Source organism: Ursus maritimus, unplaced genomic scaffold (genome assembly GCF_017311325.1).
Source record: "Ursus maritimus isolate PB19 unplaced genomic scaffold, ASM1731132v1 scaffold_17, whole genome shotgun sequence".
Taxonomy (NCBI): domain Eukaryota; kingdom Metazoa; phylum Chordata; class Mammalia; order Carnivora; family Ursidae; genus Ursus; species Ursus maritimus.
The window spans coordinates 33,243,628-33,270,791 of NW_024424119.1; the positions used below are offsets into that span (position 1 = coordinate 33,243,628).

The 27,164-nt window shown below is 36.1% G+C and overlaps 2 protein-coding genes across 2 annotated transcripts; one reads left to right on the top strand and one right to left on the bottom strand.

The window, feature by feature from the left end:
* Positions 1-4,382: 4,382 nt before the first annotated feature.
* LOC103678541 (olfactory receptor 13C3) lies at positions 4,383-5,902 on the bottom strand. The gene has a single exon (XM_008707904.2). The coding sequence runs from the start codon at positions 5,428-5,430 to the stop codon at positions 4,477-4,479; it is 954 nt and encodes a 317-aa protein (XP_008706126.1). The 5' UTR covers positions 5,431-5,902; the 3' UTR covers positions 4,383-4,476.
* Positions 5,903-24,583: 18,681 nt separating this feature from the next.
* LOC103678540 (olfactory receptor 13C8) lies at positions 24,584-26,321 on the top strand. Its single transcript, XM_008707903.2, has one exon. The coding sequence runs from the start codon at positions 25,161-25,163 to the stop codon at positions 26,118-26,120; it is 960 nt and encodes a 319-aa protein (XP_008706125.1). The 5' UTR covers positions 24,584-25,160; the 3' UTR covers positions 26,121-26,321.
* Positions 26,322-27,164: the final 843 nt, after the last annotated feature.

A 27,164-nucleotide genomic window follows, 5' to 3' on the forward strand; every position in this document is an offset into this window, starting at 1 on the left:
CATCTGTACGTCGTCCTTGGAAAATTGTCTATTCATGTCTTCTGCCAAATTTTTAGTTAGATTCTTTGTTTTTTGGGGTATTAAGTTTTATAAGTTCTTTATATATTTTGGATACTGACCCTTTACCAGATATGTCATTTGCAAATATCTTCTACCATTCCACAGGTTACCTTTTAGTTTTGTTGATTATTTCTTTTGCTGTGCAAGAGCTTTTTATTTTGATGAAGTCCCACAGTTTATTTTTGCTTTTGTTTCCCTTGCCTCAGAAGACATATCTACAAAGAAGTTGCTACAACTGATGTCAAACAGGTTACTGTGTGTTTTGTCCTCTAGGATTTTTATAGTTTCAGGTCTCACATTTAGGTCTTTCATCCATTTTGAATTTATTTTTGTGTATGGTGTAAGAAAGTGGCTCAGTTTCATTGTTTTGCATGTTGCTGTCCAGTTTTCCCAACATTGTTGAAGAGACTATCTTTTTTCCCATTGGATAATCCTTATTAATGGTTTTTGCCTCTCTCTTACCTGGTCAATGAGACAAACCTATATGCTTATATTTATCCAACCCCACTCTCTATAGCAGACTAGAAAAATGGGAATCATTGGCCATATTTAAATTGCTGCTGGTAGTATTGTTCATCCTCTAGCTGAACCTAACATCCTACCCCAAGGATGATAAACTGAATAATAAGAAACAAAAAGTGAAAAGAAGGGAAAGTGATTGTTGAGCCAATGGGAAGATCTTTGGCATTTTCTAAAGTATATTTGGTGGTTACTACTACCTGTATTATAGTATCATGGGGAAATCAACCTTTGGAGTACAAAATACGTACTCAATAAGAAGCTAATGGAAACATGTTGTATATATAAACCAACACTAACTGAAATGTTCTAAGAGACAGTTGCACAACATTGGCCTGGGAGGTACAACTGAAGTTTCAGAACTCTCCTTTTTGGCCTGAAATGCCTTCCTCCTGCAGGACCATATCCTATACCTTTATGGGAAGGTGTTAGCCATACATGAGTATACACTCTGAAGCCTAATGTATTCTTCAAAATACCTGATTCTGGGTAAGTGCTGCAATGTTTAATTTTAAAATCTGCCCTCTCTTGAAATTTAGAAAATCAGTTAATACACAGCCTGCATTATCGCACGGCAACAACCCACTGGCCTGAGAAATAATGTCTTTTACGTAGCTCATGTGCCCTTTTCATGGTTCATAGTCCTCATCAGCGCTGTTCTATTGTTTAACTGCAGAAGGCATTGTTCATGGTTTATGCCCCCCAGGAGATGGATTCTCTATATTTATAAAGTCTTTATATTTATAAATATATACATAGATAAAATTATGTAATTATGGCCAGGATTTGCTACAAAATACTCTGAGGAAGAAGATAGATAATGATGAAAGAAGGCTGACCATGTGTAATAATTTAAGTTGTATGATTGGTACAAGGGATTTTATTAAATTACTCACTCTTCTGTTAAATATTTGAAAATGAAATTTCCAAAAATATGTTTTAAAGAAAAAATACAAATATATGTATATATAGATAAATAAAGATATAAATATGTATGTGTAAGTGTATATATAAACAGAGCTGTAAACATATTGGGGGAAACTCTTATAATGGTATTTAGGGTGGGTAATATCTTTCTGAGAGTAATTTAGCTAGAAATTGGAAAAAGTCCACATCATCTGCCCTTTGAACTCTACCTCTTAAAATTTATCCTTTGAAGGGGATTATGCTATGTGAAATAAGTCAAGCAGAGAAAGACAATTATCAGATGGTTTCATTCATATGTGGAACATAAAGAATAGCATGGAGGACATCAGGAGAAAGAAGGGAATACTGAAGGGGGGAAATCAGAGGGGGAGAGGAACCATGAGAGACTATGGACTCCAGGGAAACAATCTAAGAGTTTCAGAGGAGAGGGGGATGGGGGGATGGATTAGCCCGGTGATGGGTATTAAGGAGGGCACCTGTAGTAATGAGCACTGGGTGTTACACGCAAATAATGAATCATGGAACACTACATCAAAAACTAATGATGTACTGTATGGTGACTAATATAACATAAAAAAGAAAAAAGATTACCCAGAAATTTTTTTTTAAAAATTTATCCTTTGAAACCATAGGTATTGTACATCAAAAAACAAAACAAAAACAAACTTTAACCTTAACTGTTCATAGTGCATAAAAGTATCAAAGTAAAAACATGATAAATGTATGACTCCTAATGACTAGGACAAATATTGAAAATGATATCTTTAGGAGATGGTTATAAAGACAACATTTTTTACATATTTTTTTAAAGATTTATTCATTTTAGAGAGAGAGAGCGAGCACATGTGTGCATGTGCGAGCATGCGAGCAATCAAACATGGGGAGGGAGTAGAGGGGGAAGGAGAGGAAGAAGGAGAGAAGCAGACTCCCCACTGAGCACAGAGCCTAACTTGGGGCTCAATGTCACAACCCTGAGATCACAACCTGAGCTGAAATCAAGAGTCCGATGCTTAACCAACAGAGCCACGCAGGCATCCCTTTAAACATTTTAAAATAATTTTTTAATTTAAAAAATATTTATTAATCAGAAAATAATACACTTAATCTCTTGGAAATTTTCTGATTTTCCCGGGAGGGCAACTTTATCATTGAATCTTTCTGATGACTGATAGACATGATCATTCTTATTTATATCAAAGCCCTATTTAACCCATTTTTATGTACCTATGGAATATTATATCAGGTGAATGGTTCAATTTGATATAAGCCTGATGATAAGATGCTAACATTCTCGATATTATGCAGGAAACAATTAAAAATTAAGGTGCTAAGGAGTTGGTTTAAACAATATAAATAACATTTTTACATGCCTAAAACCTTGTTGTCACATACCAAAAATTAAAGAGAATTAAACAAGGGTCAGATACAAATTCAGGGCTTCTAGTGGGGAGGGAAGAGGGGAGAAGTGCCAGAAATTCAACAGCCATTACCCACAGGGTCTAGGGTATGCCTTTCTGAATAGAACCAAAAGCAACACTGATGTGATCCAACCCAGAAGAGAGAGCAGCAGCTGGAGGTTTTCTGCAGTGACACAACACTTCATTCCTAGTGGGACAGAACAGCAGAATTCAGTGACCAGATCATTTAGGTAGAAACTTAGGTCAACCCGAGGAGTGGACGGGCAAAGAATGAAGACTCTAAGTAGGAGATACAGAGTTACATCATGGCTCCAAAACAAAACAAGAGGAATATTAAGTAGGAAATAAAGTCAAAGTCCAGCTATCACAGTGGGCTAAGAGATGACAGAAAAGATAGATGGTGTGGCCCAAAGATACCCTGCCCTCGGCAATGACCTTCTAGACAAGGAATGAATAGAAAAAGAAAAAAACCATAATAGACTTACTGAAGAGTTTCAACACATTGGAAAATGTAAGAACTGATTTTATTTTCACAGCCATTGTTTTTACCACTCCTTCGAGCCTGTAAGAACACCTCAGGCAGGTTTGAAATGTTTCTGTTTTATTTGGTAGAGAATACTCACTTTCCTCCCCCTTCTAGACTAGCTCCTCTGCCAGCCTGCAGCCTCGAGAACTCTGCAGGCCTCCACTCATCAAGCCAGAAGCCAGGCTCTCTTTGTAGGAACCCAAACCTTAAAGAGCTCTTTTGCAGCCTTTCTCCCACTTGAGTTGGAAAAAACAATTTTCCATTCTTCCACAGGGACTATAGAGAAATGTCTCCCACCACCCACTGTGCACACCCCATAAGGTAGAAAACTCCCTTGATTACTTCTTCCCTCGGCCCGAGCTTCTCTTTTATATAGGTATAGGGGGAAAGGCAAAGACGGTACGATTTATATTAACAGAGTGACTTTTAGGAGGAGATTTTAGCTCTCCTAATTATTAGCTTATGGTAAAAGAGGTGCTCAGCAGTAACTTTTAGTCCTCAATCTGGAGTCTTAGCTTCAATTCTGAAATTCTAGGACACTGTGAAGTAGCGCTATTCTAGATTCATTCTCCTATTAATTGAAACTTTAAATGACACTGAAACCGGTTTTATTTCCTTATTAAAAGTAAGGTAACTATAGCTTACAAAGAATAGTCTATCCAATGTCATTGAGGTAGTTTGTAAATGGCAGATTCTGTACTCTTGCTTATTTCCAAAGCTGTGTGTGAATGTTTACTATTATGTTTCCACACAGGACACCAGAAACGCTCGTTTCAGATATCACCAAGGATGAGATTCTAATGGAATTCACCATGCTTGTAAGCTCTAGATCAGGACATTTTGGAAACTGAGTTGAAAGTGAACTACAATTGTCAGTAATTCTAGCTGAACAGGACTAGGGAAGGGGAAGAATAAAAATATCTCTCCTTAATCATAGTTTCTCCAAAGAAGGTTTTTACTAATTGACCAAGGAGTCCATCTTCAGGCCTATTACACAAAGACCTGCATTTTCTGTATAGGAAATACTTACCGAATAGGTTTTTGGTTCAGAAGATATTTTACAGCAGCTTTTACATCCTTATTTCTCAAGCTATAGATTATAGGATTTAGCATGGGGGTCACTACCCCATAAAAGAGGGAAATGAGCTTCTCTGAAGTTTGAAACTTGTCTTCCCCAGGCAATTCTTGAGTCTTAGGCTTAGCATACATGAAGAAGATGGTACCATAAAATATGATCACCACAGTCAGGTGTGCTGAGCAGGTGGAAAAGGCTTTGCGTCTCCCTGTGGCTGAGTTCATTCTCAAGATGGTGTAGAGGATGAACATATAGGAGAAAAAAATGACCAGCAGTGGAAGAACCAGGAATGTCATATTCGATATGACCATGGTGATAATATTGAGGGATATGTCAGCACAAGCTAGCTTAAGAACAGCTAATATTTCACATGTGAAATGATTGATAACATTATTCCCACAGAAAGGCAATCGCATGGCAAGAGATGTTTGCACAATTGAGTTGATTCCACCAGAGAGCCATGACACAGAAGCCATCGGTACATACACCACCTTGCTCATGATGACAGGGTACCTCAGAGGGTTACAGATGGCTACATAGCGATCAAAAGCCATCATGCCAAGGAGGAAACATTCTGTTGACCCCATTGCAAACCCAAAGAACATCTGCACTGCGCATCCAGAGAAGGAAATGTTCCTTTTCTTTGAAATTAAGCTCACCAAAGTTGAGGGAACAGAGGAGGAGGTATAGCAGATGTCCAGGACAGAGAGGTTGCCCAAGAAGAAGTACATGGGGGTGTGAAGACGGGAATCAAAGATGCTTGCTATGATCAGAATACCGTTGCCAATTAGAATCACTAGATACATTACTAGAATTAGAACGAAGTAAATGATCTCAAATTTGGGGTAACCAGAGAGTCCCAGAAGAATAAATTCCGATGCAAATGTCTGATTAATTTTATCCATGTCATCTGCTTTTAGGATGCCAAGTGAAGCTCTAATACAAAATATATTCACTGCCAAGAAACAAATGTTACAAATTACCTGAACAATTCATTTTTTTAGATGGTGTTATAAGGAGTGTTTGCTTGAAGCTCTGACATCCAGTCATCTTCAACAATGTGTGTGACTAGGAAGCAGTGAAATTGGGAATGATGGAAGTGCTGATGCCCACTGCTAATATGCGAAGCTCTACCTATGATCAGACAAACATAGAGAAGTAACCTTTCCTGCTGTTAACATGTTCTTGTGTTAAGGTTTCTAAAACTCCTGACTAATTACCAACTATGAGCCTGACTTCCTCTGTCCGAGAAAGCAAGCAGTGGAGATGGCAAAGTCTACTCAGCAAGGACCAGAAATGGGATTCAGCCATGACATCATGGTCATGATTTCACAGCAACTTGCTATATATCTCTTTCTATGCCTGACACTATATTCCTTATGTTAGTCAGTAAATTGTATATTTTATAGACATTTAATAATAATATATTGGATAGCATAAAATAAAATTTAATGTCTGTTTAAATATAGTTAGTTGTTGATCTCATATTCCAGCCCCCTCTTAGTAGCTTATGTGACTGTTCTAGGACAAGACCACTGCATAGATCAGCTCTGCATGAATGTTACAATCTTTGGAGAACATTACATAGTCTCTAACTTATTTTATTCTGTAGCTTCACAGTGTACCTTGACTTGTTTAAGTCAACCTAAGAAAATAGTAATAAGGTTTAAGTGTTTTATATATATATATTATATATATATACAATATATATATGTGTGTGTATATGCATCATTTTATACTTTACAAAATATAATCATTCTTTATATTAGCCCCATTTTTTCCCCAAATATAAAAGATGGAGCTTGTCCAAGGTTAACCAGACAGTAAGTAATAAAGTGGAGCTCAAGGCTCAGATCCAGTCTAGTTCATAGGGGTGCCTGGTAGTTCAGTAGGTAGAATATGTGACTTTTGATCTCAGGGTCATGAGTTCAAGCCCCACAGTTGGACATAGAGATTCTTAAAAGTACATATATATCTAGGTTATAGCTTCACTGGTTTTCATATACATATGAATCATCTGGGTATCTTGAAAAACTTTAGATTCTGTTTTAGAGTTCAGGGCAGCTCCTGAGATTCTCCATTTCTCATAAGCAGGTAGTACTTACGAGAAGGTCTTGAAAGCACTTGAGTAGCAAGGGTTTAATCTATACTGAATTGACAAAGTATCCAGATTTTTCTGATCTAAACTGATTTTCTTTTGCCTTATTATGGATTGGCATGCCAATCTGGAAAATAAGTATACTTTTGTGTTTTACAGAAAGCTCCAAATTCATATCATGTTGTTATAGACTCTTAAGAAAAAATATTATTAAAAGACACATTTTTTTAAAAAGCAGTTTAAACTTGTGCCAGACTACTACAATAGTTTTAGAATATTACAGACAGCCTACCTTAAACCTAGTCATATTCCAAGCACAGTAAGGATAAACTAAAGAATAATGTAAAGTGTCTGCCATTACAAAGCTCACAATTCAGTTAGGGATATAGAAAAAGTACATGAAAACACATCATAAATACAATTACATTATGAAGTTTGAATGAAAAATTATCAATTTTCCCAGAAGGAAGAAGTTTAGGAGAAATAAGTCAGGCGAGGGAGAACTTAGGAAGTGTTTCAGAATTGGGCCAGATCTGGAAACATGGGAAAAATCAGACAGGTTTGGAAGAAAAGAAAAGAGAAGTGGTGTAGCCCAAAAGTGAGAAGTTGAGCCAAAGTTAGGAGTAAACACAGCACATCCTTTTTGGGCAAGGGAATTTCTGTGGAGGGATGGTGGCAAGCACATCTGAAAAGGAAAGCACACTAGGTACACAGAGAGTCTCTAAAGTTGGGCAGAGAATTTGACATTTCTTTTCGTAAGGAAGGGGTCCATCATTACAAAGCACAGAGCATGGGTTGAGGGCTTAGACCCTGTGATATTAGTACTCTCCAAAAATTGCCATCATACCATGATTTTATGAGAGTTTTTATTAGAAATGTAACACAAGGAATTAAGGTATGTAGATTAACGGGGTTGTCACTAATTACTGACCAGATGTAAAAACTGATCTTTCCAAAATCACCACCAGATTTGACATTGGGCAAAGTCACAAATTTAGGCTTCCTGTGGGTTAGTAGTTTTGAGAATTTCAGCAAAGCCATTCTTCTCCCACTCTACCACTTCGTTTGTCATGGGAGAGTAGTTGGGAAAATTACCATAGAACAGGTATTACTTGGAGCCAGAAGTCCAACTTGACAAAAGGATTCTCAGTACAGGAAAATTTTAGTTAAGAATACATAATAGAAATATTTCAACTCTGAAGAGAAAGACAAGGGAATATAAAAATCTCAGTTTTAAGGTGCTTAGGTGGCTCAGTTGGTTAAGTGTCTGCCTTCAGCTCAGGTCATTATCTCCTGGTCCTAGGATGGAGTCCCACAATCCCTCTCCCTCTGCTTGCCACTCCCCCTGCTTATACGCACACGCTCTCTGTCAAATAAATAAATAAAATATTTCTAAAAATTAAAAAAAAATAAAGATCTCAATTTTAGAGTTGAAAAAATAGCCACAAAGAGATTGTTAATTTTTAATTTTTTCAGGTTAAGTCCAGAACTTCCTTTAAAGTGGAGGGGAGGAGAGAGGTAGGGAAGAAGAAAGATCTTCATTCCATTTATGTAGTCAACTCTTGTTTCATGATCCTATGTGCCTTGAAATTGGTTCAGTTGAAATAATGAGAAGAGGAAAGAGCCAAAGCCCATTATCTTTATTTTACTAGTATGTCCAACTGGTATCATTAAAATTGTATAGAAATTATCAACAAAAGGGAATACTCGGTAAGAACTGTAGAAATATTGGGGTCACAAAAACAAATTGAGTATATTCATTCAACAGTGCCCGAGGGAAGGGGTAATTATTCTACAATTATTCTACACTACTTCTTATAATAAATCAAATTCTCCTCAGATCAGAAATTGGTCAGACGATGCACTGGATAAGGGACATGAGCACTCTAATCAACCCAGTCACTACTGCAAAAAGAAGAGCACAGGAAGACACTGACTTACTAGGCTACATGGAGACGTTCCAGGTAGGACCCAAAGGTCCAGGCCTGGAAAGCCTGTTGGCTTTCTGTTCCAGACAACTTCCAGACAACACATCTGAGGCCACCTAACCTGCTTCTCCCTGCCAACAGCTCCCAGTCTTTCCCTCTTAGGCAGGAAACCCCTCACTAAGTCAAACCCTTCTTGAGCCAGACTTGTCTTCCTACTTCTGCTCCCAGCTCTCTTTAAACTGGTTATCTTGTTATATTGTGAGATAACAAAAGACACAGGAGAAGGAGCTTGTCTGGCTCTTCCCTCTAACACCTAAGCTTAACACAGTGGCTGCATATAATAGATGGGCGGATTGACTGAATACACAAAGGCTGACTTTCTAAACTCTTAAGCAATTACCCTATGTAGTATTTGTGGCTTAATGACCGGGAAAACTTCAATATGTCATATTTAATTTGTAGCAGGTTTTAATTTTTTAAAAGTATCTTTCAGGCATCACTAGCAAGCTGCCATCTTATACAGAAAATTAACAGTTTATGCACTGTAAAAATAGAGGATCACCTAATACTCCTTAGAATATACATATGACATGGGTTTAACATGGGGGAAAACTGCCTCAGACTAAAATAAACGTCTTTTGTTTGAGGTTCTATGCTCCTAATTTATAGCCTCAGTCTTCTCATTTGTAAAATAGTGATAAAAATACCTGCTCTACTTTCCTTGCAAGGATATTGTCAGGAAATGAGATAGCATCAGGAAATTGCTTTAAGGATTAACAGGCATTATATGAATGATGATGAAATACTAACAATAATAATGATTCACAGCTGTATTTTGATGATAATGAAATGGTGTCTGTATTGTACCAGCTTATTAACATTACAAATTCATATTAATAACAGCTTTAACTATAGATTGAAAAGGTACAGTGTCATGGTATTCAAGGCTCACCTGTATACTGATATACCATATCCTAGAAGACCCAGTTAGTTTCTTCTTAGCATTTATGTCAGCATTCTGAATTAAGGTCAGGTTCAACAAACAATGCCAGATTCCACAGATGTGGAAGAGTAAGTATTTATTATGCAACAGTTGTTGTAACTGTTCCCCAATTCCCAAAGCAATTTAAAGTTGGAATGAGAGATCTATGGAATGGACAAACTTCTTGGTGTGTTAGGGACAGTGTCCCACAGACCCAATTAAAAGTGGTGCTGGGAATAAATTGTGCTTGAACTCAGCTCAAAAATGAAATGACATTCTCCTACTCATGTAACTTTTGGAAATAGGGGCAAATATTCACAAAACTAGCTTTATGAAATGTGAGTGTTTTAGTTCAAAATATGCTTACCAAAGTAGAGTTAATTCAATGTAAGAAATTAGTAATTCAAATGATAATTATCAAAATGAAATGCTAGAGTTGAAAAATCACCTAGATAAATGAAATAAAACAGATATTTTCCGTGAGTTAATCATTTAACTTGTTTGCTTATATGCATTCTTTTGGATTAAGTTAATTTCATGCAGGATGCCAGTGCCAAACTTTTTGGAATTAAAAGAAATACAGATAAAAATACAAATAAATAAACCCACAGGACAAAGCTGAATTCATATTTAAGGCCACAAGAGTAAAAAAAAAAAAAAAAGTCTAGAATGGATAGTTTGGGGCATGAATTCTGATAGGTAGATAACATATTAATGAAGTAAAGTGTTTTAGCAAAATCTATTGACCTATATTGTAGATATTAACATTGAGTTTTGGTAAAGTTATCCTTCAGAAATGAAGGAGAAATAAAGACTTTCCTAGACAAATAAAAGCTGATGTAGTTCATCACCACTAGACCCACCTTACAAGAAATGCTGAAAGGAGTTCTTCAAGCCAAAATGAAAGAACACTAATTAGTAATGTGAAAACATATAAAAAATATACAATACACAAGTTAAGATAAATACATAGATTCATAAGTCTCTAATTCTGTAACAGGATGGTGTGTTCAGCACTAAACTACAGTATAGAGGTTAAAGGAAAAGAGTTTATATTAAAAATAACTGTAGCTATTATAATTTGTTATGAATACAAAATATAAATAGAGATAAATCGTCACATTAAAAACATAAAAGGGAGGGAGTAAACTAGTACAGTTTTTGTATGCAATTGAAGTTAAGTTGCTATCAGTGTAAAATAGATTGTTACACGTATAAGGTGTTTTATGTAAGCTGCGTGGTGACCACAAAGCAAAAACCTGTAGTAGATTAACAACAGATAAAGAGAAGAAAATCAGAACATACCATCAAAGAAAATCACCAATCCACAAAGGTAGGCATCAAGAGAGAAAAAAAGGAACAGTGGAACTATTAAAAAGCCATAAAGCAATTAATAAGATGGCATTAGTAAATTTGTACATATTAAAAAGTACCTAAAACATAAATGGATTGAATTCTCCAAACAAAAGGCACAGAGTGGCTGGATGGATTAAAAAACAAGACCCAACTATGCTGTGTCTATAAGAGACTAATATCAGCTTTAATGACATACCTAGGTTTAAAGTGAAGGATGGAAAAAGATATTCCATGCAAGTGTAAACCAAAAGAGAGTGGGGGTAGCTATACTTACATCAGACATAACAGACAAAACCTGTCATGGGAGACAAAGAAGGTCATTATGCAATGATAAAAAGGTCACCTCACTTGGAGAGAGGTAAGATGGCAGAGGAGTAGGAGACCCTAATTTTGTCTGGTCCCTGGAATTCAGCTAGATAGCTATCAAATCATTCTGAACACCCGCAAACTCAACTGGGGATCTAAGAAAAGAACTACTGCAATTCTACAAATAGAAAGGTGATCACTTTTTGCAAGGTAGGAGGTGTGGAAAAGTGAATCCGAGGCAATATATCGGAAGATAAACAGTGAGGGGTGGGAGCCTCATAAGTCGGGTACCATAAAGTAATATAAACATTGGAGCACAAAATTTGAACTTTTAGAAGTCTGCTCTGGTGGGTGATGTCCCTACTTGAAAGGTGCTCAGGTGGCGAAGCAGGGCGGAATCCTAAGTGGGACAGTGTGGTCTCAAGATCCCCGGGGGTCACAAAAAGAATGGGAGTGCCTGAGTACGGCAGAATTCCCAAGCATGGGACCACGGAAGCCAGCTGTAAACAGCGAGCCCAGGCGTGGGCTTTCTGCAGGATGTTGCCATAAACCATGAACAGCTGCACGGTCTGGCGACCAGTCTCTGAGCAGGGGCCCAGCAAAAGTCAGAGCCACGACAAGACCTCCTTCCTTTTGCTGGGAATAGCTGCAAGGGTGCACACCACAGCACTCTGTAAAGTTTGGAGACTCCAAACCAGAGTCTGGGATCATAACCTGAGCTGAAGGTAGACGCTTAACTGACAGAGCCACCCAGGCATCCCGTGATCTAGTTTCTTTTAACAAACAGACCAAAACACACCAGGATCTAGTTTATTGTTCTGTTCTGTTCACCTTCTGTTTGATTTTATTTTCTTTTTTCTTTTTTAGTTTCTGAACTCTTCTGATTTGTTTAGTGTATATTTCGCTGGTGGTGGTGGTGTGCTATTTTTGTATTTTGTTCTCTCTCTCCTATATTCTGCTCTGGAATTAATGACAAGATGGAAGAACTCACCCCAAAAGAGAGAACAAGAGGCAGTATTCACTGCCAGGGATTTAATCAATGTGGATATAAGTGAGACGTCAGAACTAGAATTCAAAACAACAATTATAAAGATAAGAAATGGGCAGAAGACATGAACAGACATTTCTCCAAAGAAGACATACAAATGACCAACAGACACATGAAAAAATGCTCAACATCTCTTGGCATTAAGGAAATACAAATCAAAACCACAACGAGGTATCACCTCACATGAGTCAGAATGGCTAAAATTAACAGATCAGGAAGCAACAAATGTTGGTGAGGATGCGGAGAAAGGCGAACCCTCTTACACTGGTAGTGAGAATACAGCTGTACAGCCACTCTGGAAAACAGTACGGAGTTTCCTCAAAAAGTTAAAAATAGAGCTACTCTACAACCCAGCAATTGCACTACTAGGTATTTACCCAAAAAATACAAATGTAGCAATCCAAAGGGGTACCTGTACCCCAATGTTTACAGCAGCAATGTCCACAATATCCAAACTATGGAAAGAGCCCAGATGTCCATCAACAGATGACTGGATAAAGAAGATGTGGTGTATACATACAATGGAATATTACACAGCCATTAAAAATGAAATCTTAACATTTGCAATGACGTGGTAGAACTAGAAAGTATCATGCTAAGTGAAATAAGTCAGTCAGAAAGACAATTATCATATGCTTCTGCTCATATGTGGAATTTAAGAAACAAAACAGAGGCTCATAGGAGAAGGGAGGGCAAAATAAAATACGATGAAATCAGAGAGGAAGACAAACCATAAGAGACTCTTAACCATAGGAAACAAATGAGGGTTGCTGGAGGGGAGGGGTGTGGGGGGGATAGGGTAACTGGGTGATGGGCATTAAGGAGGGCACATGATGTAATGAGCACTGGGTGTTATATACAACTGATGAATCACCAAATTCTACCTCTGAATCTAATAATACCCTATATATTAATTAGTTTAATTCAAATAAAATAAAAAAATTTTTAAAAGGTCAACTCATCAAGCAAATTTAATAATTGTAAATATACATGCACCTAACATCAGAGTACCTAAATATATTATTTAAATACTAATAGATCTAAAGGGAGAAATAAACAATAACACAATAATAAGGGGTTTCAATACTCCACTTTCAGCAATGGATAGATCATCCAAATAGGAAATCAATAAGGATACATTGGATTTGAGTCATACTTTCGACCAAATGGACCTAACAAACATATATAGAACACTGCATCTAAGAGCAATAGAATACATATTCTTCTCAAGTGCACACAGAATATTCTCCAGGATAGAGCATATGAGAGGACACAAAACAAGTTTAAGCATATTTAAGAGGACTGAAGTCATACCAAGTATCTTTTCTGAGCACAATGGTATGAAACTAGAAATCAACAAGAGGAAAGCTAGACAATTTACACATGTGGAAACTGGACAACACATTCATGAGCAATAAAGGGGTCAAAGAAAAAATTTTTAAAAATACATCTTTAGACAAATGAAAATGGAAAACCTCACACACCAAAATTTATGGGATGCTAAAAACAGTTATTAGAAGGAAGTTTATAGTGATAAATGCATATATTAAGAAAAAAGGGGGGGCACCTGGGTGGCTCATTTGGTTGAGTGTCCAACTCTTGATTTTGGCTCAGATCATGATCTCAGGGTCATAAGATCAAGCCCCTCATCAGGCTCCATGCTGAGAATGGGAGTCTGCTTAAGATTCTCTCTCTCCCTCGTCCTTTGCCTCTCCCCCACTGCTTGTACTCCTCTCAAATAAATACATACATATATAAAAAATTTAAAAAAGAAAAATCTCAAATAACCTAACTTTACATCCCAAGAAACTAGAAAAAGAAGAAGAAAATAAGCCCAGAGTTAGCAGTAGGAAGAAAATAACAAAGATCAGAGAGGAAAAAAATTAGAGACCAGAAAAAAATTTTAAGAACCAATAGAAAAGACCAATGAAATCATAAAACTCCTAGAAGACAACACAGGGGAAAAGTTCCTTGACATTGGTCTATTGACATGGTCCAACTATTTCTTGGACATGACACCAAAAGCACAAGCAACAAAAATAAAAATCAACAAGTGGGATTACATCAACCTAAAAAGCTTCTGCAGAGCAAAAGAAATAATCAACAAAATGAAAAGGCAAACTGTGCAATGTGAGAAAATACATTTGAAATATATATATCAGATAAGAAGTTAATATCCAAAATATACAAAGAAATCATACAACTCAATAACAAAAAAAAAAAATTCTGATTTTAAAGTGGGCAGCAGAACTGAATAGACATTTTTCCAAAGAAGACATACAGGTGGCCCATAGGAATGTGAAAAGATGCTCAATATCATTAATCACCAGGGAAATTCAAATCATAATCACGGTGAGATATCAGCTCATACCTATTAGAATGGCTACCTTCAAAAAGATGAGATAACAAATACTGGTGAGGATGTGGAACAAAAGGAAACTTTGTGCACCATTGGTGGGAATGTAAATTGCTTCAGCCACCAGAAAAACAATATGGACTTTCCTCAAATAAAGAACTACCATATGCTCCAGCTATTCCACTTCTGGATATATATGTCCAAAGGAAATAAAAACAACATATCAAAAAGATACCTGCACTCCAATGCTCATTATAGCATTATTCACAGCAGCCAAGATATGGAAACAACTGAAATGTCTATCAAACCAATAAATGGACAAAGAAGATATGGTACATACGTAGAATTGAATATTACTCAGCCATAAAAAAGTAGGAAATCCTTCCATTTGGGACAACATGGATAGACCTTAGGGGCATTATGGTAAGTGAGATATGTCAGACACAGAAAGACAGATACTGCATGAAATCACCTAGGCCAAACTCATAGAAACAGAAATGATGGTAACCAGCAGCTGTAGGTCGGGGGAACCAGCAAAATGTTGGTCAAGGGGTTCACACTTGCAGTTAGAAGATGAATAAGTTCTGGTATCTAATGCACAGCATTTTGATCGTAGTTAACAATACCGTATTATATATTTAAAAGTTGCCAAGAGACTTGATCTTTTCTTTTTAAGATTTTATTTATTTATTTGAGAGAGAGAGGGAATGAGTGGGAGGGAGAGGGACAGAATCTAAAGCAGACCCCGCACTGAGTGCAGAGCCCAAAATGGGGCTTGATTCCCCAACCGCGAGATCATGACCTGAGCTGAAACCAAGAATTGGATGCTTAACCGACTGAGCCACCCAGGCGCCCTAAGAGACTAGATTTTAAATGTTCTCACCACACACAAAAAGACAATCGTGTGCTGTGATGGAGGTGTTAGCTAGCATTATGGTAGTATTCAAAGTATAGCATAAAACTGTATGAAATCAACTCAGTGTACATCTTAAGCCTAGACAACATTATATGTCAATTATATGTCAATAAAAAATGTAAATAGCACATAAAACATACAGATTTCAAGTTTTTAAGGCTGAAGGGACACAGAGATTAGAGAAAGAGGACTCAGTTTTGCCTCCTTTCAGGAACCTTTTTCTTCAGTGGTTCTTCAATGAAAAATGCCACTCTGATATTAAAGTGACATACTTTCATACTGTACAAAATATAGAGCGGCATTTGAGGAACTAAATGTACATGGCAAAATTGCCCATCTACCTACAAATGTATATTCTGAACATCCACCATGCTGAAGGTACATCTTGAGATGGTGTTGTGATACAGAAAAGTAAAATAGAAAAGTTTTCTGTCTTAAGTAGTTCTCAATCCCTTTGGGGAAACTTGTTGCATACAAATATCATAGTCAATGATTAACATCTTCTTGTTCCTCAGTTACTCAATCATGAAGATGAAAATTATAGTATGTATAAGAATATAATAAGGATTAGATAAATAAAATACATGGAAAGTGCAGGGGAAATGCCCCTCCCCCCACTCAGTTGGTATTATCATTATCTGGCAGTAAATGTCAGATGCCTGAACAGCATAATTTACAGCATTTAGACTGAACTGAAAAAGAAATACGTAGAAGGTTATGGAGAAATTACCAACTTGAAAGAATGGGTTTGTCTAAAAAAGCTTTCACAGAAAAATATAGAGAAAGGAAAATTCATTTCTGGGACAAAAATTGAGTTAAAATGTAAACCTTAGTTATTAAAGTCAAAGAGGAATTGTTTTTAATAAAAGGTTACATTCTGTTTCACATGCTTCAAGTCTAACTTGAATCTAGATAGGAAATAAAGCTCATTTTTAGTATTTTATTGACCTTTAACTATCAGTTTAAATTGTTTACATTCTTCTAACTTTAATTTCCTTCACTCACTGCTGAGTGGGGATGCAACATTCTACTTCATGGTACTATCCTGGGAAGCACATTAGATATTTGAAAATACTATACAAATGAAGGCACTTTATAATATTAATCATGGGAAGTTTTCAGATAATATCAGAAAAGAAAAAACAATACTTATTAAGGACTAGTTTTCTGTTTGAGTCTTAAAATCATCAAATACTGTGGTAATGTAGATGGTGATATACATTTCTTATTTGAGTTGCATGACAACAAAAATATACCAATTATATGATATAATTGGATCCAACTACATTTTCCCTGGAGTTTTGGAAAGTGTTTAATCCTCCATGTTTACATTCCTAACATTAGTTTGTTGCAAATATGGGATCCTTCCATGGCTTGCCCCAAAAAGAATTTAAACTGCTTTACTGGGCTAACGGCTGGTCTTTTGGAGGATGTTCCAAGAGCTCAAAATGTAGAGACCCACTTAGATAACCACAAAGGCCTTCAGAATCTATGGGTCACCTTACATATTTTTTTTTCTGATATTGAACTAGAAACTGGGCCTGAGAGTGAGAATATTTTAAATAGACTCATCTATCAGTTTTATCAAAGGAATAAACAGCTAGTAAATTGAAACTTGAAGAAAATAATTACAAGCATTCTGCTTGCTATCTAAATCTCACTAATATCCCCTCACTTTATCCTGAAAACTATTACATAAACTAGAGAGCACTAATTGAGGCTATGAAGCAAAGAGGCTGTTAAGGAAGAAGACTGAATTCAAATCAAGGAAAGGAAACCATTCCTCAAGCTCAAAGGTACATAAATGACATTATATTTCATTTTCTTCTCTTGTAAATATTTTTTCAAATTATGGGCAAGATATCAATTTTATATGCTTTAACTGGATATATCTAATTTTTCCATCTTTCATGCTTTCATCACTTAGTGTCATAAGGCTTTGCATTACATTTTAGACCTTTGCTGAGTAATTTTCACAACAAAGCTCTTAGGTAGGAATTTACCTTATTTAAAGAAGGGGAAAAAAGGAGGTTCCAAATCTTTGGGTTTCAAATCTAAGCACTTTCAAATAAAATTCAGTGTTCTTTTGCCATACCTGCCTCTTCAAAAACATTTATTCTGCCTTTCCTTCCCTCCCCACAGCAGACAGAATGAGAACATTAGATTCCTTCATTTGGTGTTCTTAAAGACAGTATTGCCGAACAGGTGCATTGGGGCCAAGCATTTTGAACATTATTATTGGACCTCTAATGTGCTCAAAAAATTAATTCTCTGTCCCAAACATGTGGAATTGCAATCCAATTATTTGACCAATTTCCATAGTTACTATGTCTACCATATTTTTTAAAAAAATTTTAAATAGTTGAGATATTATATCACCTGTATTTCAAAATAATTGTTTAATTCAAAGTAATTAAGACAAAAATATGATTCCTATATCTAACTCTGTAAACATAAATAAATGTACAGCACATCTTCCATTAACCCTTTCTGAAAGCTCCTTGGATCAGGATCACTGTAATCAATACCTCTTTATCCTAATGCCCCTGAGTTCTAGAGTGAGCTTTGACTTGAGAATAAACTCCATGGGAGCAAAAATCCACCACAGGCCCCTTAACTCTGTCTTGTTTTGATTACTACTGACTTGGATTAATCTTAGCTAACAGTGATGTCTCAGAAAAAAAATCTGAGCATCTATTCCATCTATTCCTACATTGTACTAAGTGCTTTAATTTGTAGCAGAAATTCAACTTGTGGATTAAATCTGCGGTTGTCATATTCTCGATATGTCTGTCATTCCACTTGGATTCCAAGTTTACTTAAGGTAGACTCTCTCCAATTATCACTAAAAACAATAAGAATAACATAAGATTAACATAGAACACATTTCCCTGTCTGAAATAATACAGTGTTTCAGAATGTGAGCTTTATAACCAGACAATGCTTGCTTCATATCATTGTTAATTAGGTATAGAACACTAATTAAGTCATGTACCTTCTCTCATCATTTTCCTTGTTTCTAAAATGAAAAGGCAGTAGCATAGGACAATTCCTTTGAAGCTTCAAAATTGTAAAATCATAAAGGAAAAAATTAAGTTGTTTAACAAACACTGAAATATTTTTATAAAGAACTATCCTTTGGTTTTAAGAAAAATAGATGTTATAATGACTTCATTTGCTCACCACCATGCTGTCACCACCAACCCTAGTTACAATGCCTACCACACACAAGGCTACTGCTAAATATATGTTGAATGAATTAGTGAATGAGCATTTGGATATTACATTCAGCTTGCAAAGTGCTTTCATTGTATCATATCATTGGATTCTTTAATTAAATCTATGAAGAAGCTATTGGTAACTTTAAAGACAAAGAAACCTACAATCTGAAAAGTAGTGTAGCCCTCACCTACCTAGCATGTGAATTGGGTGTCCTCAGGATGCAATTTTGAGTCTCACTGTCTTTTAATTGCAACTAATTATAACCCAAGGAAGAATCAAATGTGTCTTAAGTTCCTACTCTATACCATAAACTTATTATATGTGATCACAGTTAAACTCAGAACATGCTGCCCAATATATAAGTGAGCACACAGCTGCTGAAGGAAGCTAGAAATTAGCATAATGTCACAGAGCTTATAAGAGATGCAGCCAAGACTTTTTTCAGCTCATGTACATTTGACTATCATTGCTTACAATGTCCAACATATCCTGGGACAACTAAGGGTAAAGTGAAGACAAAATGAATGTGTCCTTTTTCACCCAGTGAGTAATACCTTAATAAACATTTCTTCTGGAAGGGAAATTTTCTAGGGGAGAAGGGTTGGGTTCCTATGACCCCCAGGGAAACAATCTTTTAATTTATTAACTGGGATGTTTTACTTTTCCTCTGGGTATCTATTGAAGTGCCCTTCATACTCAGAAATGAAAAAGAAAACTGAAAAACACAGGCAGAATGAGCCAGTTGTTATTACTTTGGTTAGTTTAATAACTAAAGCAATCAGTTAAGACCTAAATGTGAAAGACCCAACAGAGTATTGGTCTCACCTCAAAGTGAAGCTAGATACACTTTAATTTTCACAGACTATTACAGGACCAAGCTAAGAACCCAGAGGAAATGGGAGGATTGTGTCTTTGCCAAGGGAAATAAAACTTTATGATACCAATTTGACCTAAAATGAACTATTATGTTTCTAATTCCAAAAGAAGATTAATTTTGAGTCAGGTTCACTACAAGCTGGAGGAGGAGCCAATCAATGATTGCCCTGAAAAACAGTGATTACAGATCTACCAAGCTACAGGTCACAGTTCCACAGGTCACAGTTCTCACAGTAGTGAGAAAAGTACAAGATCCTGAAGAACGCCTCTATGTTAAATTTTTTTCTGTGTCTTCATCCTTAATATCCCCTGGACAAAATTCCAAAGGTTCCCAAGTGCCTGGAGAATAAATTTGAACTCCTTAATGATACATTTAATATATCTCACAAAATGGCAAATCTTCCTTTTTTTTTTTTTCGTCTTTTTCTGACTACTGCACCCCTATACACTGTTTTCTTGCCTAGAAGCCCCACTGACAAATTTTGCTTCATCCTGTTACATAAGACTTTCCCCCTCAGCTCATCAAGGCCAAAGTCAATTGACAAGATATAAAATCTTATCCTGGCTCTTTCTCAGATAATCTCCTCTTCTTTGAAGTCTGTTTGTACTTTCTTTTGTAGTTTGAATAAAACATGCATAATGATTGAGGCTTCCAAGGGAAGCTTGGTTTCCTACCAACAGACCTCACTACCGTGGGGGAGTGCTATGGTGTGGTGTTCTGTGGCATGGTGTGGTTTTATCAAGGTCCACATTCTGTTCTTTTGCCTCACAGACTCAAAACTGATTGGTTAAAACAAGAAGAGGCTGGATCTCATTCACAGGGGTTGATTCACACTCACTCACAGATCCTATTATGAAGCAGAGTACTATGCTTTACAATGAGAAACAGAATGGCTGATGGAGAGCAAGCCACTTAACTCCTCTGCTCAGTCCATTCTTTCTACACAAGTGACCTGGATGCCCACCTTTTCATTCTCATCAGAAGGGAAACACTGAACCAAATCAAGAGAGTTATTTCTGTGAATAGTATACTTAGTGGAATCAGGCTAATAGGAATTCCAGATTCTTCTATCTCTACATTAAGGACACTTTCCAATGGGACCACAAGACTTGGAATCTGTTGGATGAGTACTACCTCTCACTGACCCTAGGGACTTCCTTTCATTCTCCATTACTGACCAACCATTTTATGCCTGACTTTCTTTAGCTAGATATAAAACTTTATTTTGTAAAATGTCTGATCTAACTAAACTTTAACCATTTTTTTTCTTTTAAGTGCATTAATTTTTTTCCTCCAATCCATGTGTGTTGTTTTTATGGAGTCAGAAGTTAATTTTCCTTTATACTTACATTTATGATAGTCCTGTCTATTAAAACTACATTTTTTTCCAGAGCTCCTTCATTGGCATATGCCCTATATTGCTCTCTATGATTTTTATATGTATTTTTATTTGTTCCCCTTTAAACTTAGGCTTTAGTTAATCATGCTCCTCTGTATTTTATTTTATATTCCTTTATACATTTTTTCCTCAGTCTTTACAAAGCCTTCTATATTCTCCCATAATCACTGATTCCACAAAACACTTACGTGTTTGATTTGTTCCTAAAATGTATGTACCTTGTAAAATTTGTATTTTAAATTTATATGTAAATTTTATTGTGCCATAAATCACAATATTGCTTACTTTTTAAAAGATTTATTTATTTGAGAGTGAGAGCAGGGGTGGGGGCCATTGAGGGGGAGGGAGAGAGAAACCTATGCAGGCTCTGTGCTGAGTGCAGAGCCCAACTCCAGGCTCAATCTCATGACCCTGACATCATGACCTGAGCTGAAACCAAGAATCAGACACTTAACAGACTGAGCCACCCAGGCACCCCTATTGCTTCCTTTTTTTTTTTTTTTAAAGATTTTATTTATTTGACAGAGAGAGAGAGACAGCCAGCGAGAGAGGGAACACAAGCAAGGGGAGTGGGAGAGGAAGAAGCAGGCTCCCAGCAGAGCAGGGAGCCTGATGCGGGGCTCTATCCCAGGACTCTGGGATCATGCCCTGACCCGAAGGCAGACGCTTAATGACTGAGCCACCCAGGCACCCCTATTGCTTACTTTTTTAAACACTTCTTCAGGGATCTATTTATGTTGCTCTATGGATATCTAGTTCATTTGCTTCTCATTTCTGCAAAGTGTTCCATAATGCATGCTTACATGTGATAGAACCATTACTCTGATGATGGGCATCCAGGTTGCCTCCAAACTCCTTTTGCCACAATGCAATGATGAACATCCTTATGCTTGTCTCCTTATAGTCCTGGGCAAGAACTTCTCTGGGACATATTTCCAAAACTAGAATCACTGGGTACTACCCAATTTTAATACAGCCAGAGAGTTTTCTAGTATACTAGTGTACACTCCCAACAGAATCTACCTCCCCATATGCTTTCCAACTTTTACTATCATCTACTTTCCTAATGAACATGAATGATGTCTCAGGGCTGTTTTAATGAGCATTTTTCTGACTTTCGAAGTGTGAGAATCTCTCCATATATTCATCAGCCATATAGGAAATCCCTTCCATGAATCACTAATTCATATAATTTGACCAGTTATCTATCGGTTTAAAGCTTTACCTTTTGGGTTAGCAAGAGAGTTTTTGTTGTTTGTGGTTTTTCTTTGTTTCTTTTGTATATTGTATCAAGAGGGTTACTTGTCAGTTTTAGATATGGTAACTCTCTTCTATGGTCTGTTAACTTTATCTCTGATGTCCTTCAGTGAATTAAGTCCACCAAGTTTTGCTTCATAGTTTATGTCATTTGGATTTTGGTTTAAAAGTTTTTTTCCTCCACTATAAGTTCACAAAGATTTCCTATATTACCTTCTTTCAATTTTGTAATTTCTTTTTTTCACCTTTAAATTGCTAATTCATCTGGTTTCCACTTTTATTTATGGTAATCCAAGGATCTAATTTTACCTTTTTTTCCAAACATAAAGACATTTTCCTAACATGTCTACAAAGCTGTCACTTCCTCATTGCTTTGGGGTGACAATATGATCATTTATCAAATTCCTGTATACCTGTGTCTGTATCTCTTTTCGTTTCCAAGGGACTATTTAAATGTCCTTGAGCCATTATCATATTTTTATTACTGTAGCTTTGCAGTGTGTTTCAAACATGGATCCTCCCTTTATTTTTCCTTTATAAAATTAACTGTCCAAGTTGTATACTTTTATTCTTCCACGTAAATTTTAGGCTGAATACTCATATTCCTCAAAAAAATTCGATTAACTTTTGAATATATTTAATTAAATGTATAGGCTAATTTTGAAAAAATGGCAGCCTGTATTTTTATCCCATACATTAATATGCAATACTTTTTCAGTTACTCATATTCTGCTATGTTATTTATTATAATTTTTAAATTATTTCTGTAAAGGTCTTGTGCATATTTTATTAGGTTAAAACCCAGATGCTTAATATTTTTTGTTAATTTTATTGCATTTATTTCTATTATGTTTGTTAATCATCTATTATTATTAGAGAGAGGACAACTGATTTTTCCATTGATCTTACTACCATTTTGACCAGAACTACCAACTCTATATAAGAGTGGGCATCTGTATCTCATCACAGATAATGAAAATGTATAAACTGTCTCAATTATTAGTGAATAATAGTTTGTGTAGGTTTTTGGCATATAGTTTTCTTTCAAGATTAAGAAGTTATCTCATGTTTGTGAAACTTCAAATAGTTGATATGAAAATTATGAATTGACCTCCACCAAATTAATTTCCTACACCCCTTGAAATAGTTACTTTTCATTGTCTTTAGTCCATTTATATCATGATTTACTTATGATGTTTACTAAATGTTTAAGGAAGGATAATCTATATATCATTCAATAACAATCCCTGCTTCCTTGGATTGTTATGAATAAAAGCATTCAGATATGTATCTGGCATTGAGTAATACATAAATTGCTATTTAAGTATTATCATTTCTAATAAAACTATTAAAATGCAGATTATTAATATTACTTCTAACTCATTGCATTGGTGGTTTTCAAACTATGCTCCTTGGAATCCTCTTAAACCAAACTGAGCGAGGAAGAGTAAATAGGGTACAAAAGGAATAGTATTCTGTCTTCTCTGGCAAACCAGTGTAACTTCAACCACAGAAAATTCCTTCTTTGTTTTGCCTATCATGCTTCTGTATAAATTTGGTTTGCTAAAAGTAATGACTACATATCACTGGTTTAGTTAAATGTGCACATCGTGAATGAAAGCACTATTATTACATTGATCCCTAAGTGATAGTTCTTGCATGAGGTGAAAATAAACAAATTAAGTGGAGCCTACAATACATAACATTTTGTCTCTCTATTCGTGATAAAATTGGCTTTGTAAGTACTTTCAATTTATTTCTATTAAAAACATTTATTTGAACATATAAACAGTTATTTGAATACATTCTTCATCACTGTATTGAGGTGGTTACTGGAGTAGTATAAAGATATGTCCCTCTCTTCAGTGAGGCCGCTGTCCTCAATGAGACTATGTGCAGAGATGTCATGACTACTTACACCACCAGCAGACCAAAATGAGCTCTAAAAAGAGATTTGATTATATAGGACTGCATTATGACTTTGATGGGCCCAGCACACTTTTGCCTTCAATGGGCCCTTTTTTCCATGAAATAATATTAAAAGTTATATTTTACATCTGCTTTGATATAAAGATAAATATACTAATATTATGTACTAAAGGTCAAAAGTTTATTGTGTTATTCAGATTTTAAGAGAAATAAAAACATTTTCATAGGCTTCTAACAGTATGATAAGCCTACTGTGCCTAGTGGGTAAGTTGGCCCTGCAGCCATGGGTCAAAAATTCAAATACATATACGATCCCATCAGGTATTATAAATGAGTGAAATCAACTGAGAATAACACCATGCTAATTGGCAACTAATATTCACCTCCAGTGACAAGCAGATAAAACAGAGAGGAGGGTAATCTGGTGGAATGGAGAACATGCTTCAAATCCAATGAGTAAGCTGCAACTGAGCTCCATGATGGAAACAGGTCTAATGATTTTAAATATAATTTATTTGAAGACAAGCTGAGAATACAGATTTTTATACCATATTTCCTGTTTGCAAAATGTTGACCTCTAATTCAAATTTAAAACACAGTGCAAAAAAGACTCCAAACAAAACACATCTCTCTGCTGCATCCAGACTATAGACCACTGATCTGCAGTTGATATGTTAAGAGGCAGAACTAGCAGGAATGGCAATAAACTGGTTTGGGATCCAAATGTCTTGTAACCAAATGTACACTCTCTTAACCCTGAAAAAATCAGATTAGGATTCCTGTTCTAGTGGCCTGGGTTTACAGTGACCAATCTGCCCCAGAGTTATATTGTTACATCCAAATACAGAAATGCAGTATCACAGAATATGATTCTTAAAAGAGGTAGCTCTTGCAGATACTGTGCTAACAAATTTCTGTTCTACCATCCATAGAGTGCTGTTGGAGAAAAGGTATATATAATATGGAAAGGACCAATGATTCTGCATTGACAGAATTTGTCCTTGTTGGGCTTTCTGCCCACCCAAAGCTCCAGACAGTTTTCTTTGTGCTAGTTTTGTGGATGTACCTGATGATCCTTCTGGGAAATGGAGTCCTTATCTCAGTAATCATCTATGATTCTCACTTGCACACGCCCATGTATTTCTTCCTCTGTAATCTTTCCTTCGTGGACATTTGTTACACAAGCTCCTCTGTCCCACTAATTCTTGACAACTTTCTAACAGTAAGGAAAAGGGTCTCCTTTTCTGGGTGCATGCTGCAAATGTTTCTCTCCTTTGCCATGGGGGCCACAGAGTGTGTGCTTCTAGGCATGATGGCACTTGACCGCTATGTAGCTATCTGCTACCCACTGAGATACCCTATCATCATGAGCAAAAATACCTACGTGCCCATGGCAGCTGGGTCCTGGGCCATTGGGCTTGTTGACTCAGTGGTGCAGACATCTCTCGCAATGCAGTTACTATTCTGTGCTAATAATGTCATTAACCATTTTGTCTGTGAAATTCTGGCTATACTAAAACTGGCCTGTGCCGATATTTCAATCAATGTGATTGGCATGGCAGGGTCAAATCTAATTGTTCTGGTTATTCCACTGCTGGTAATTTCTATCTCTTACATTTTTATTGTCACCACTATTCTGAGGATCCCTTCCGCTGAAGGAAAACATAAGGCCTTCTCCACTTGCTCAGCCCACCTAACAGTAGTGATTATATTCTACGGAACCATCTTCTTCATGTACGCAAAGCCCAAATCTAAAAACTCTGTTGGTGCTGATAATCAAGACATCATTGAGGCCCTCATCTCTCTCTTCTATGGAGTAATGACTCCCATGCTCAATCCTCTCATCTACAGTCTGAGGAACAAGGATGTAAAGGCTGCTATGAAGAACATGCTGGGTAGAAGAAACTCTGATGGAATATGAGTACTGATTTACACTACATGACTGAGTATTCAAAGCTGCCGCAGACACAAAATTCAAAAAGAGGAAATTACCATGTGAAAACAAATTCACCACATGGCATTCAAAATCATCTGACAGAAATATTTTGGTGGCTGTTGTTACTATTGACTTTTTGTTTTAACTACAGAAATAAAACATGCTTGTGGTTTTAAAAAATACTATTACGGAAATGCAAAATGTTGAAAATCTCAGGGCACCTGGGTGGCTCAGTGGGTTAGGCGTCCGCCTTCGGCTCAGGTCATGATCCCAGGGTCCTGGGATTGAGCACCACATTGGGCTCTCTGCTCAGTGGGGGCCTGCTTCTTTCTGTGCCTACCACTCCCCCTGCTTGTGCTATCTCTCTCCCTTTCTCTCTGTCAAATAAATAAATAAAATCTTTAAAAAAAAAAAAAAGAAAATCTCTTAAGAAGCCCCAGCAAAATATAGTCACTCTTAAACCTTTAGAAAGTAATACAGGCAAAAGGCATACTAAAAACACCTGAAACTAAAATAACACTGTGTGTTAACTAACTGGAATTAAAATAAAATTAAAAAAAAACACAATAATATTGAAATGGAAATATATAATAAAGAAGAAGTAAACATTTGGTAAAAAAAAAAATGCATCCTAAAAATACTCTGTAACCTAAAATAAGTACATTTTAAATTAACTATGCAAAAAGAATATTAATTGGCACATGGTATAGTCTATATTCATTTTCAGTTTATTCATTTATTTACTGTTTGTGTCCACCCTATAAGCTCTCTGAGAATAAGAACTTGTCTGTCAGCATCCCACAGACCCAGAATAGATCCTGGCATATAACAGATGCTTGATAAATATAAATATTTATTTTAATAAATAAATGAAATGTATCTTGTGTAAGAGTAGGAATGTATGTCTGTCATATTCAAGGTAACAAAGTTTATTCAAAAAGAAAGCTGATTCAATGTAATATTTTCAAAATAAACTGTATTGGCTTTGAAATATGAACTCCTGAATTATTAAAATATTGCCTTTTGTTT